The sequence below is a fragment of the Hibiscus syriacus genome, unplaced genomic scaffold (genome assembly GCF_006381635.1).
Source record: "Hibiscus syriacus cultivar Baekdansim isolate YM2019G1 unplaced genomic scaffold, ASM638163v2 tig00112925_pilon, whole genome shotgun sequence".
Lineage (NCBI taxonomy): Eukaryota > Viridiplantae > Streptophyta > Magnoliopsida > Malvales > Malvaceae > Hibiscus > Hibiscus syriacus.
In genome coordinates, this window is record NW_024063420.1 from 1,536,615 (window position 1) to 1,550,337 (window position 13,723).

The window sequence follows — 13,723 nt, forward strand, 5'->3', positions numbered from 1 at the left end:
TCGCAACACGAAAATGAAAATCGCAACGCGAAAATGAAAATCGCAACGCGAAACCAAAATCACGTTGCGATTTTCGTGTTGCGAATTTCATTTTCGTGTTGCGAATTTAAGTTTCAAAAACTATTCTTCTGCAAATTGAAACCTGAATGAATTGCATTACTTCAACCAAAACTAACTTCACAAGGTTAAAAACTAAACAGTTTAGCAGTATTGGCAGTAACTAAATGAATTTACAAAGCAATCTAAGTGAAATGGTTAATCTATATATTGAAATTACCAGTAAATTTATCATCAATTTAAATATGAAAAATCTAATAATAATAAAAAAATTTCAAAATAAAAATAATTAAAAAAACTAACCCTCGGTGGCTGATTTTCCATTTGTGGTCGTGAATGGTTGTGAGGGTGGCTCTGAGAGATAGAGATAGAGGGGGGTCGCCGGATATGGGGACGGATGTCGCTGGAGATGGGGATGGATGTCGCCGGAGAGAGTGAGAGATGGAGATGAGACTGAGTTGTGATTTTGGGTTTTAGGTTATGAGTTGCCATTGTATTGTTTGCATTTGTGTTGCGAAATTAATTTGTGTTTCAAATTCGAAAATAAAATTCGCGTTGCGATTTTGACTTCTGTGTTGCGATTTTGACTTCTGTGTTACGAATTTGACTTCTATGTTGGGATTTACATATTCGCGTTGCGAATTTGGAACCTGTGTTGCGAAATGGGAGTTCGCGTTGCGAATTTGTTGGTCATTTTCGCAAATCCAAAAAAAATTGATTAAAATCGTATATTATAAGACATTTTCGGACACTGAAATTATTTTCTCTTTAATATTTATAAGAAATAACGAAAAATATGTCCGATATTAACGATTAACGGTAAAATTTAAGTACGAATCTTTAACGGTACGGAAAAAGTTTATTTTTATACGGTTTATAGTTATATATATATATATATATATGTAAAATAAATGCAAAGTTGTAAGAACTGAAGAGAAAAAAATAGATAGAAGATAAACAAACTGAATCTCGAGGTGAAATAGCTTGATTTCATCTCCCTGGATGTAGTCCAATTGCTTCATCCTATGTAACCTCCACTGCATACATTTGGAAATATTACATTAATTTCCTACTCTCAACAATATAAATCATAAATTTAAGAAGAAAAAATTCACAAATCTAATATATATATATATATATACCTCTAAACATGCTATACTTCTGTTTTGGCCAATAATTTTTTTGAAAAAGACCCATCAAACCGATTAGCTCCATGATAGTAAATAATAATAATAATAATAATAATAGAAATTAAAATTCATACTGGTATCTTTTCTCTGTGGGTAGGTTGATGTAACGCTCAAGCACATGTTCCATCCTATTAAAAAAAAATACTAAAAACGACAGAAATAAACACTTAAAATCAGTGTCGAAGAAAACAAAAATGAAAAGAAAAAGTTAAAAGTGATGACTTTTCCCGGCAGAAGAATCTGCAAAAGCGGGCGCAGGGAGAGAAGGCGATGAGTGCAATATCGACGCCGCAGTTGACGAAGATTTCGTTAGCTTTTCGAATGAGACAGGCTCTGCGTTTAGATAATGCCCCTCGAGTTGTCGATACTTCATCATCATCGTCTTTCTTTCTCTTCCCTGAACCAGCCATGAAGAAGAAAGAAAGGGGAAGAAGAGTTGAAAATATGAGAAGCAAAGGAATTATGAACTGTGAGTGATTTCACTTGTATTCAATGGAAACAAATACCAGGCTGGCAATCTGTCTGTGCTTGCCATGCATGTGTAAAGCCATTTTATAAGCGGCCAACAGATTTTTTTCCTTCATTTTTTTATGTATTACAAATTTTGACTAATTACCATAAAATAAAAAGGCTAACAAATTCACAATTTCGAGTTTTTTTTCATTATTCAAATGATGACACCTCAAGCTCTAAGCCCGAGGGTCGTTAAAAAGGTTGGGGTAAATAACGTCAAACATCCCAAAATTATTAGGTGAACTCTAAATTGATCCTTAAACTTCAACACATTGTAATTGAGTCTCAAATCATCAATATAGTTCTAGTCAAGTCCTTTCATTAGCCATTAAATTACATTGTTAATAAAGCTTTATTAAAATTTTGCTGTTAAATTAATTTAATTTTAAAATGTTCCGTACAATCAACTTAAAAAAATTAAATACTATAGTATTACATAATAGTATATGTTCAAAATTTTTATTAGCAATTGTCAATGCACACACCTACAGGCGTAATTGCTTGAACTCATGACCTCGAGGAAAAATAATATTATTTTAACTACTAAGATCAATTGATGAGTTTAAATAAAAATGAGAAAAAGAATTTGTTCGGAAACGGAAGGGAATCCAAATAGTTGGTAAGTAATAAATTTATGATGATGTAAAAAGAAAGTCCACATGCAGGGAGTTTTGGTGACAATGCAGATTCCCCGCTGTTACGAAGTAATTGTTATTGATTCTGGATAAGTTTTGAGGCGTAATGGTCAAACCTTTTCTTTATTTGTTTGGCTGCTTCTCCATGAGGCTGATATCCCCCCCCCCTTTCTATATATTCTCAATTGCATACAATTTTTTTTTCTCAAACTAGAGCAATTCTTTAAAATTAATTAAGTGGAGTTTTTTTTTTTAAAATAGGTACGTATATTGCATTAGCCATAAAAAATCATTTACAATGATATCGGAGATACATCCAAGATAATCATAAACAGAATAATGAATAGTGACAGTCGGATGAACAAAAGCGGAAATTATTGAGACAACGACATATAGAGACGGATCATTCTAACATCTCCGAACAACAAACATAGAGGAGAAGAACCTAGAGAGAATCCAACACGAATGAATGAAAAACCAATCTTCCGTTAATCGCTATCTTATCCTACCATCACAAAAAGAACAGAGGGAGGACAAAGAACAAGCCGTCGAAAAGAAGCCATGCTCCATACAAAGGAAAACATGACCAAAAGATGGTATTGCAAGAAAATTGAGATCAGAAACCGAATAGAAATCAAAGAAAGAAACATGTACCGAAAACCTAAAGGCATCGGTAGTCATGATACCCTCTGTCAGAGAAAGGGCCGAGAGAAAATATTATCGTAAATATATTAAAAATATCTAAATAATAACAAAAACGAAACAATTGACTGAAAAATAAAAAAGAACAAGGTAGTGGCCGGGCAAAGCCACCACCCGCTGCCCTCAACGCCAAAAACTGGTGGTAACTTTCAAAATGCAAAATAACTGCTACAGAGAAACTTTAAAATGAGAAAGTTCAAATATAAAATGTTAATCTATTAAGAACTAGTATATGTTGTATGCAAATAATTTTAGGTCCTATTACTTTAGATATCGATCAAATAAAGCTAAAGCAACATCGATTCCTTATTCACTCGATGTTCTTGAACAAAAAATCTTTAGTACTTTTATTCTTCATGAGTCTGTAATGTAAAATGAAAATAACATTTTCTGCTTAAATTATATCTTCACTGCTTGCCTTTTCACAATCATCATCTTCTCTTAAAAATTTATTACATACCAAATTAATTTACTGATAATGTGATAAGTTTCCTTTGTAAGTGCACATTAAAGTATTAGACCACCATTATACACCATACAGGTTACTAACATTAGCATATAATGAAAATGAAACATATTGATTCATCTTTCTTGAGGTGTATGTTATGATGCAACCGAAAGCTAAAAGCTTCTATTCAACTTTAGAACCAATGGGTAGATTGTAATATAATAATTCAAACAAAAAATGCTTTTCCTATTTTTTTTCTATAGATTGGCGAAGTATAAAAGCATCAAAGCAATCATCCAAGCAAAAAAAAAAAATCAAAGATATTTTGTGCAAGAAGAACACTAAGATAATTGAAAATGGATCTTGCATCAGCCTGTAAGAAACTAGAAAAAAAAACTAAAAAATATTTACTCACAACCAAAAGTTGAGTGACCAAAATGTAAATTTATTAATAATTAAATGATCAAAATTTTAGCATATTCATAGTTAAGTGACTAAAATATAAATAAAAAGTTAATGTCCGTTTGATATTGAACGACGCAATGACTTGATTGTGACAATTGATTAATTGAGTGACTCAATTGTGATTTTTTTAAAAAAAAGTGACCTAATTGTAAACATACAAATAATACAGTGAAGTGTGATATAATTTACCCTTTATGTTACAATTATTAGAAAATAAAGGTTTTACTTTAGCCTAATTCAGGAAATACAAAACTTGGAAAGTCTCGACAACCTTAATATACGGCTAAGGAAATGAGCTATCGGTTTTGTTATTATTTTTTTAATAAAATCAGTAAAAAATTATCAAAAACATTATTATTTCTACCGGTTTTGTTATTATTGGGCGTTTTACCAATTTTGTTAACATATCCGATAAAACGTTACCTAAAATATTATTTTTTCTACCGGTTTTGTTATTATTTGACACTTTACCGGAAATGTTAAAAAATATTAATGTTTTAGGTAGAAATAATAATATTTTAGGTAATATTTTACTGTTTATTAAATAATAATAATAAAATTAGTAACATCTTTCTTTAACCGTATATTAAGGGGAAGCATGGTAAAACTTCCCCTCAAATGTGTTTTTGTAACGGCTGTTGTAACTTGGTCGGTGGTGGAGAATGCTCCGGTATGGTTGAAAAGTTGGAGAAAAAAGTCAAATTTGTAATTTTAATTAGATTAGTTTATATAATGCACAAATGTATCAACATGAGTTGATTCAAGTGGTAAGTAGCTTGATATCGCTTAAGCAAGATCTCGAGTTCGAGTCCTTGTATATCGTTTAAACTAGGTATGCGACGCAAGTCAGTCCAAAATAGTCAAGATGAAGTCTTAATACTAGAAGGACAACAAAAAATAAATATAATGCACAAATAAATTATATTTTATATATCGGTATACGTATAATTAAAATTAATTATTACAATATATGAATAAATAGATAGATAATTAATATATATTTAAGTTTAGCCTAAAAATAGGACATGAATAGTTGAGTGACTATTTTGTAACTTTTAATAATCGGATGACTCAACAAAACAATGTCTTATAATTGAGGGATCATTTTTATAACTTTCAATAATGATAAACTCAACAAAATATCACTTTATAATTGGAAAACCATTAGTGTACTTTATCCTATTTTCAATTAATAGTAGTTCCTAATAGTAGATCATAAAATTAGACATGAATATTGATTTTATGTATATTATTATAATACATGAACTTTTAATTTTATTATTTTATTTAAGTAATATTTTAATTCTATTCAATTATTCAGATGAAGATTTATTAATATTTCATTAATTGAACTCTTGAGTGAGCTTAGTGGTGAAAAGGAATATAGTTTTTTTCTAAAATTCTTGTCGAACATTTACGTGTACAGAATGTGTATGCATTATCGTAGGATAAGAAAGTATACTAATATTTTAAACTTAAAAAAATTGCACACAAGCTTTAAAAGGTAAAATTACGCCTTCAAATTCAATTGGGAGACACCTTTAATAATAGGTGTATATTTGCTTTCTAATACACCTTTCAAGAGCAATTCTTCTATCTTCCTTTCAAGAACATCTTAATTTGTAAGCAAATTGGAGCAATGCAATTTGCAAAGTGTTATTTTCTTGAGGCAATGCCTCAACGGAAAATAAAGAGGGAAAAAACAAAGGAAAAACTCATACACAGTGATTAAAAGGACAGAATTTTGAGTAAGTAATCTCATGCAGTCTGTGTCGGTGCTTCTAAGAAAGCATTAAAATCGTCCCTAGCCTTACGCAAACGAGGCGTTATGCGAGAAGCAGGTGAGGCAGGGTACGATGTTGGGGATGATGCAGTGAACCTGACATGCCGAGATGATGATGATTCGTGTGATTTCCTGCCTGTTGATCTTGTTTGACTTGAACCATTCTTCAAAACTCCTTTTACATCTTTATTATCGAACACGAAAGCAGAAGAAACCGGTAAATCCGAATCGTTCCCAAGACTTTTAATCAACTCCAATGGAAGATCGAAGTAGGTATTCATGGAGTCACCGTCATCAACATCACGGTCTGGTATTATCGTTGATGAAGCCCAGGAACCGCATTCGAACTTTTCCAGGGAAACTGTTCTGGATATCGCATTATAATTCTCCATCGCCATTGCTTCTTTTCTAGGCTTTACTTGCTTGGCCTTGGTAAACCCTGGTAGGAACAAGCAAAGGGCATTGCATTTGAAGTCAACTTCATTACCATCCATCTCATCACCATTGTTAATCACATTCGGATTGGAGATTAAACTTCCATGTCTATAATGCTTGTTGTAATGAAAAGCGTTTTTCTCGTACATCCAAAGATCATCGACTTCATCTGGCGGTGCACATGTTCTTCCATCTCCACAAGACTTGCTTTTCAGTGACGGATGCTTCTTCACCAACTTGTCAACCTGCGGAGGCGATGTTTGGATTTCGGCTTTCAAGATCTTCCTTGACAAAATCAAGCCGAATCGAGGGGACGACGTCGCGGAGTTGGGAGGGCTATAACTTAAGAACTTGTGCTTTGCGGGTAGCAAAGGGGGTGGAAGAGGGATTTCAGTATCAGCTTGGGGAGCTAACATCATGTTGAAGCTTATTTCTCCCATGGATGATTCTCGCAATGAAATTGGATCAACCGGTATATGTTTCTCCTTTTGCAGGCTATACTTTTTGACCAGGATTTTAGGCACATCAATTGCTAAGTCAAGCTCGTGTAGATCCTTATAAATCTCATCGAGTTCTCGAGCAATTTTGTTTGTGGTGGGAACTATTTTCCAAGTAGGAAGTGCCATTAAAAGAGAGAAACTGCCATAGATTTGGAGGCGGATGGCATATATATATATGGAAGGAGCAGCTTATAGTAAGTGATTTGCATGTCGCATAACTTGGCTCCATATTAAGGAAAGTAGAGGCTGATTATCAATACAAAATTCATTCATCTTTACTATAATCAACAATTGATGCGTTCCACGAACACTAAAGATTGACTTTGTTAAATCAGAAAATGCTTGCACGTCCATTACTTCTAAAATAGTCAATCTTAAATAATGTTCTTTAAATCCAAATCACATATGAAACCTAAGGGTTTTTGTTTCCAGTTCAGTTGCTTGTTTTGACTTGTTTTAAATGGACTCAACAATGTTTATTAATAAAAAATCATTTAATTTAATTATTGAATCAAATATATAAAGATCAATATTATCATCAACGTTCATACGAGTTTTATTATTATTATTATACATAACTGAGTACAAATTAACACCCTAGCTTGAGTTTCCAACTGCACTAACTCAACTACAGAGCTCAGTGATGAAGCAAACATCTGTCCGACTTACATGATTTTTTATATGATTTTATTTCAATAATATGAAGGTTTGATTTATCATAATTGTACACATAAATTATTGAATTGATCTAATATCTCTATCGTATTAAATTAAAATAATGCCTTCATTAATATATTTAAAAATTTAAAAATTATATATAATAAATAATTATATATTTTAATTAATTCGAAACTTGACATACATTATCTACATTAATATATTAATGGTAAATATTATAATATCAGTATAAGAAAAAGTTATAAAAGACTATAAAACTCAATTTATTTTCCACTAATATAAATTTATCCCTTCCCTATAATAAGACTAATGAAAATTACAATATATAGGTATTTCTTATAATTAATAATGATTAATAGAATATGAATTATTTAATAACTTAACTACTTCATTTATAAATTTAATAAATATCATATAAAAATATATCATATTATAAAAATATATATTATACATAAAATAATAAAATTAAATAATAGGTCTATATTCTTGTCAAAAAATAATGATAGGTCTATATTTATATATGTGGTATTATATAATAAATATTACAAAACATCGTTTTGCATGTCAACAGCGTAAGAAGATGGTAACATAGCATCTCAATGTGAATGTTCCCAAGGAATATTTTTGCTTGTGGGGTAACGGTAGCCAGATCTATAATTCCAAGGAACCGATTCCCTTTCAAGCTTGCTTCATATGTTCCAACCATGGTTTTCAAAACCGGACCGGTCAACGACCCGGTCGTGTTATTGGTTCACTAGTTCAACCGGTTAAACCGATTAGATCGGTCGGAAGAATCGGACGACGTCATAATTAATTAATTATTTAAAATTTTTAAATAAAAATATAAAAAACATTTAATAAAAAATAGTTTTTTATATCACAAGTCATATTCAAAGCAAGTTATAACATATATAAGTTAAAAACTATAAAATCAAGTGAAACAAAATGATTCAAATCAACTACAACATAATATTTAAGGTAAAACATATTAAATAATAAATATAATTATATAACTATAATCAAAAAATAAATTTGGGGCTAAAAAAATCATAACAAACGATATAGTTTGGTTTAATTTATTTTTAAAAAAAATCTCACATGGCTAAGAAACATAGAAGATCATCACAAAAATCTAAAGAGTAAAAATATGAAAACAAAACAATCCCATGTGGCATTGAGGTCTGGCCGATGTGATGGGATAACCAGAGATGCTGTTGCAAATGCGCCTGCATTCGAGGACGTTGCCGATAAAATATTCAGCCTTTTGAATGGTAGGATTTGGGTGGGGCATAACATTCAGAGATTCGATTGTGTTCGTATCAAGGAGGCATTTGCCGACATTGGTAGGTCTCCTCCTGTATCTTTTGGGATCATTGATTCTTTAGGAGTCCTCACAGAGAAGTTTCGCAAAAGAGCTGGTAATATGAAGGTACAAAATTCATAGCAAACTTGTTATATGTAAGAATAATATCATTTTAAGACATGAATAATATCATTTTAAGACATGACAAACCTATTATGTCCTAAATAGTTGCCCTGATCTGATTTCCCGTCGAGCAGATGGCGAGCTTAGCTACTTACTTTGGGCTTGGGAAGCAAAAACACAGGAGCCTGGATGATGTTCGCATGAATTTAGAGGTTTTAAAGCATTGTGCAACTGTTCTCTTTTTGGTATGTTAGCATGAATTTAACTTCATCTTAGAATCAAAAGATCAAATGTTTTAAGTATTTGAGTTTGTATGATGCTAGGAATCCAGCCTCCCTGCCATATTGAATGGAAGTTGGAAGAGTACCCCAACGATAACGACACGAAGTAGAAGTGGAAAATCGACATGCAGGGAAGAAACCAGCAGGAAATCACCGTCCCTACCTTCTGTTGGATATCAAAGATCAGTGCCCTACACAAGGGGAAGTTTGGGACAGGTTTTATTCCATACCAATTTGTGAATAATTATGTAACATGGTTTCTTGATTTGGTTAGTGAGGACTAAAAAGGAAAATGAACTGAATGTAGCAGGTGACAGAAAGAATGAAGAATCTATTGCGTAAAGCCCAAGGAAGCCAACCAATTAACAATTTGCTCAAGCATTCTCATTCAGTGCTCAGATGAATGAAAAGAGAAGGAAAAACTCGTCTTCAATGAGAATATGGGATGAAGCATAAGAGGTCCTTCCCCTGGCTTATTGAGTTAATGAATTATCTCAAAATTTATGAGAATTTGGGACACCCTTTTTGTGGTTCTTATTCATTCATTATTTGTAAAATTCGATTAATCAATTGAAGTTGTGAATATGATAAATTGTGTACCATATATTGTAGTACTGTTTCATGCTTCCTCAAGTGCTCGGCCATTTTCTCTGTTTTGAATCTTCTATATTATCTTAGAATGTCAAAAGTCCTAAAGATAGAACCTGCTGATAAGATAGCAGTTGAGCTATCTAAGGAAACAAGAAATGAACTGAAAACTTTGTAATTCTTTATTAACAAGAAGCTGACCTCTCTTGAATTAGAGAGAGGCTATTTATACAGATAAGAATGGAAGCATCTGCTGTTACAACAAATTGTTAATAGCTCAACAACTTAACTGCTACAAGATAACAAACTATTCTAGAACTAGCTAACAAACTATTCTAGAACTCACAACACATCCATAAGCATGTGTTCATAACACTAACATTCACCCTACTTCATTAACTTCTTCAGCACTTGCTTCAGCATTAGCTGCTTCATTAACATTCACCCTGCTTCAATGACCTCTTAGTTGTGTTACCAAGAGTTTCTGTCTGTGCTTGAGAAACGAAGAGGAAGAAAGTGGCTTTGTCAAAACATATGCCACCTTCTCATAAGCAGGAACCTCATTAAACTGTAAACGACCTTTAGCAACCATTTCTCGTACAAAAAATAAGTCAAGCTCTACATGCTTGAACTTAGAATGCTGAACATGATTGGAACAGACCGCAACAGTGCTGGAATTATCACACCACAATGTAGCTTTACCATGTGGAACCACACACAACTCCTGAAGCAATGACTCAATCCAAACAATACCAACAGCTGTAGAAGCAATACTCCTATACTCAGCTTCAGCTGTGGAACGAGAAACAACTTACTGCTTGCGTGAGCTCCAAGAAATAAGTTTTCCACCAAAGAAAATACAGTAACCAGTCGTGGAACGCCTATCATCAGGATCAGATCCCTAATCAGCCGTTCCTTAAAGATAACGTAAAATCCTCTTAACAACCTGAAAATGGCTATTGCGAGGTGACTGCATGAACTGGAAAACTTTGTTTACTGCAAAAGCAATATCTGGCCGAGTGACTAATATGTACTGGAGAGCCCCTACAATGTTTCTATATTGGGCTGCATCTTCAATGGGGTCACCAGCATCAATCGATAACTTGCAGTTGGAGACCATGGGAGTAGGAAGGCTCTTGACATCTCCAAAACCATGTTTATGAAATAGCTCACGAATATATTTTTGTTGAGTCAAAACAAGGCCATTTCCATCAGAACACACCTCTATACCAAGAAAGAAATTAAGAGAACCAAGATCCTTTAACGAAAAATGAGAATTCAGTTTTTCAATCACATACTGAACCTCACTAGCATCACTCCCTGTCAAGATGATATCATCTACATATACAAGCATGTAAGCTGATTTTCGAACAAACAAGGATGAATCAGATTAGACAGAACGAACGTTTCAGAGACCATGTATTCTCAAAGGCTCTCAAACCAGGCCCGAGGAGCTTGCTTCAAGCCATAAATTGTTTTATGCAGGTTGCAAACTAAACCATCACCAGCTTGCACAAAACCAGGAGGTTGAGTCATGTAAACCTCTTCCATCAATGCCCCATTTAAAAAGGCATTATTAATATCTACTTGATGCAGCAACCAACCTCTTGTCAATGTAAGAGTAAGAATCACTCGTACCATTACAGGTTTCACAATTGGACTAAAAACCTCATGAAAATCAATCATTGGTCGTTGAAGAAACCCCTTTGCAACAAGACGAGCCTTGTACCGAGACACTGAGCCATCAGCATTACGTTTCACCTTAAAAATCCATTTGCAGTTGATAGGTACACGATCTTTAGAAAGGGGAACCAGAGACCACGTGTTATTTGTAATCAAAGCATCAAACTCTTCCTGTGCAACTTTCTTCTAATGAGGAATTTTCATAGCTTCTTTAATGGACCGAGGCTCTTCATCAAAGAATTCACATGCAGAACAGGAGGTTTTCGAATGCCTTCTTTGGCCCTGGTAACCATTGGATGTATATTTTGGACTGAAACAGCCCCATGCGCATTGTCATCCGTTGAAGTAACCCCATGTGTACCATCACGATCGAACATTGCTCCAAAAGGGGTGGCCCCATCCGCAACATCATGGTCGAGTGACTCATTGTCAAGCAACGGCGCAACATGTGGGCTATTTGGAATTAAAAAATCACGTGTTGAATATCGTGAAGCACCATGCATGGAATCAACTGCACATGGACTGTTGGCAATTAGTAATCCATGCGTTGGATGTGTTGAAGTAGCCGCATGTGTGGGACCAAGAGCACTATCAACATGCATTGAAGGAGCACATGTTGATGGAGCTTCATATGGATTGTTCCATTTAACATAGCACCGGTTGAATTTGGTGGAGATGGCGTGGAATCAACTGCACGTGGACTGTTTGCACGCATTGGTGGAACACTTGTTGTTGGAGCATTTGCAATTAAAAAATCACGCATTGAACGCGTTGAAAGAGCACCATGCGTGTTTTCATTTTGCAGCGTGGTCCCATGCGTGTTTTCAAAAGCTGTGGTCCCATGCGCACCTGACCCAACAACGTTGAAAGTGCCTTCATTCGCATTACCAAAATCATGTTCATCCAACACTTGGTCCTCGACCATGGCAAAAGGTGTGGTAACAATGTTTTGACACCCATGCGCATTATGCCTTCGACTATTTGATGAGTCATGCGTTGATGGAGAAGCACATGGATTGTTCTCACTTAATAGGGCAGGCGTTGCACGCATTATCGGAGCACTTGCACACATTATTGGAGCATGCATCGTTGGAGCACGTGTTGATGGAGCAAGTACTGGTGGAACGCACATTGATGGAGAAGGCACTAGTGAAGCACACGTTAATGGGACTTGCAATGTCTGTACAGGGGAGACAAGAGGAATAATACCTGTGGAAACACCATTATCTGGAGCAATATTTGAAACACTACACACTGCATAAGGGAAAACCCTTTCATCAAATACAACGTGCCTAGAAATTATTACTCTGCCAGAGTCATCGAGACATTTATACCCCTTATGGGTAGTGCTGTATCCTAGAAACACGCACATCTTTGACCTGAAATCTAGCTTATGACAATTAAATAAACGCAAACAAAGATAGTAAGCACATACAAATACCCTGAGAAAAGAATAATCTGGCAATACACGATGCAGAGCTTCAAAGGGAGACTTGTCATGCAAAACAGATGTGGGTAATCGATTAATAAGATAAACAACATAAACAAAGGCATAACTCCAAAATTTCTGAGGTAAAGAAGCATGAGCTAATATTGTCAATCATGTTTCCACAATGTGCCTATGCTTCCTCTCAGCCTTACCATTTTGTTCCGAGGTGCCAGGGCACGAGAGACGATGTTGAACTCTATTTACAAAGAACCACTTTCGAAGTGGTTGATATTCCCCACCACCATCAGTCTGGAGGGCTTTCATTTTGTATCCAAACTGTACTTCAACTAATTTCGTAAAGTCAAGAAAGCACTGAGCCACCTCAGATTTATGTTTCAAGAGATACATCCAGGTATAACGGCTACAAACATCAACAAAGGAAACATAATAAAGAAAACCATCAGTGGAGCATACAGGAGTTGGTCCCCAGACGTCAAAGATAACAAGTTGAAAAGGCTCATTATATTCTGTCAATGATTTACAAAATGGTAACTTATGTGATTTCCCTTGCATACAAGGAGAACATATACTCAGCTCATCATTTTTATTTGAAACAAGATTACAAGACTTCATAACAAGTCAAACTGTATCAAGCGAAGGGTGGCCAAGACGCTGATGCCACAAGTTCAAAGAAGTGGTGGATTTTGAAACATTATTCACCAGGGCAGATGAACCTTGGTTCTTACAAGGAAGCACCTGATAGAGTCCATCATCCGTGAGCCTCCCGCGAAGCAGAACCACTTGAGTCTGGGAATCCTTCACAAGACATTCAGAAGGGTGAAATTCCATGAAGACACCATTGTCACGTGTGAACTGAGAAACAAACAACAGTTTTTTCTTTATGTTAGGT

At 34.5% G+C, this 13,723-nt stretch overlaps 2 protein-coding genes across 2 annotated transcripts; one reads left to right on the forward strand and one right to left on the reverse strand.

Moving 5' to 3' along the window:
- Positions 1–5,768: 5,768 nt before the first annotated feature.
- On the reverse strand, positions 5,769–6,854 carry LOC120184600. The gene has a single exon (XM_039189020.1). The coding sequence runs from the start codon at positions 6,852–6,854 to the stop codon at positions 5,769–5,771; it is 1,086 nt and encodes a 361-aa protein (XP_039044951.1).
- A 1,699-nt stretch (positions 6,855–8,553) lies between these two features.
- LOC120184602 (protein NEN4-like) lies at positions 8,554–9,693 on the forward strand. The gene is made up of 4 exons (XM_039189021.1): positions 8,554–8,835; positions 8,967–9,077; positions 9,156–9,329; positions 9,424–9,693. The coding sequence occupies exons 1-4, from the start codon at positions 8,554–8,556 to the stop codon at positions 9,514–9,516; spliced, it is 660 nt and encodes a 219-aa protein (XP_039044952.1). The 3' UTR covers positions 9,517–9,693.
- The last annotated feature ends 4,030 nt before the right edge of the window (positions 9,694–13,723 follow it).

Excerpts from the sequence above, each read along its gene's own strand:
- LOC120184600 (XM_039189020.1), bottom strand. The coding sequence starts at position 6,854 with ATGGCACTTCCTACTTGGAAAATAGTTCCCACCACAAACAAAATTGCT.
- LOC120184602 (XM_039189021.1), top strand. The coding sequence starts at position 8,554 with ATGAAAACAAAACAATCCCATGTGGCATTGAGGTCTGGCCGATGTGAT. Across the intron at positions 9,078-9,155 it reads GTGCAACTGTTCTCTTTTTG|GAATCCAGCCTCCCTGCCAT; the intron begins GTATGTTAGCAT and ends GTATGATGCTAG. Across the intron at positions 9,330-9,423 it reads CAAGGGGAAGTTTGGGACAG|GTGACAGAAAGAATGAAGAA; the intron begins GTTTTATTCCAT and ends TGAATGTAGCAG.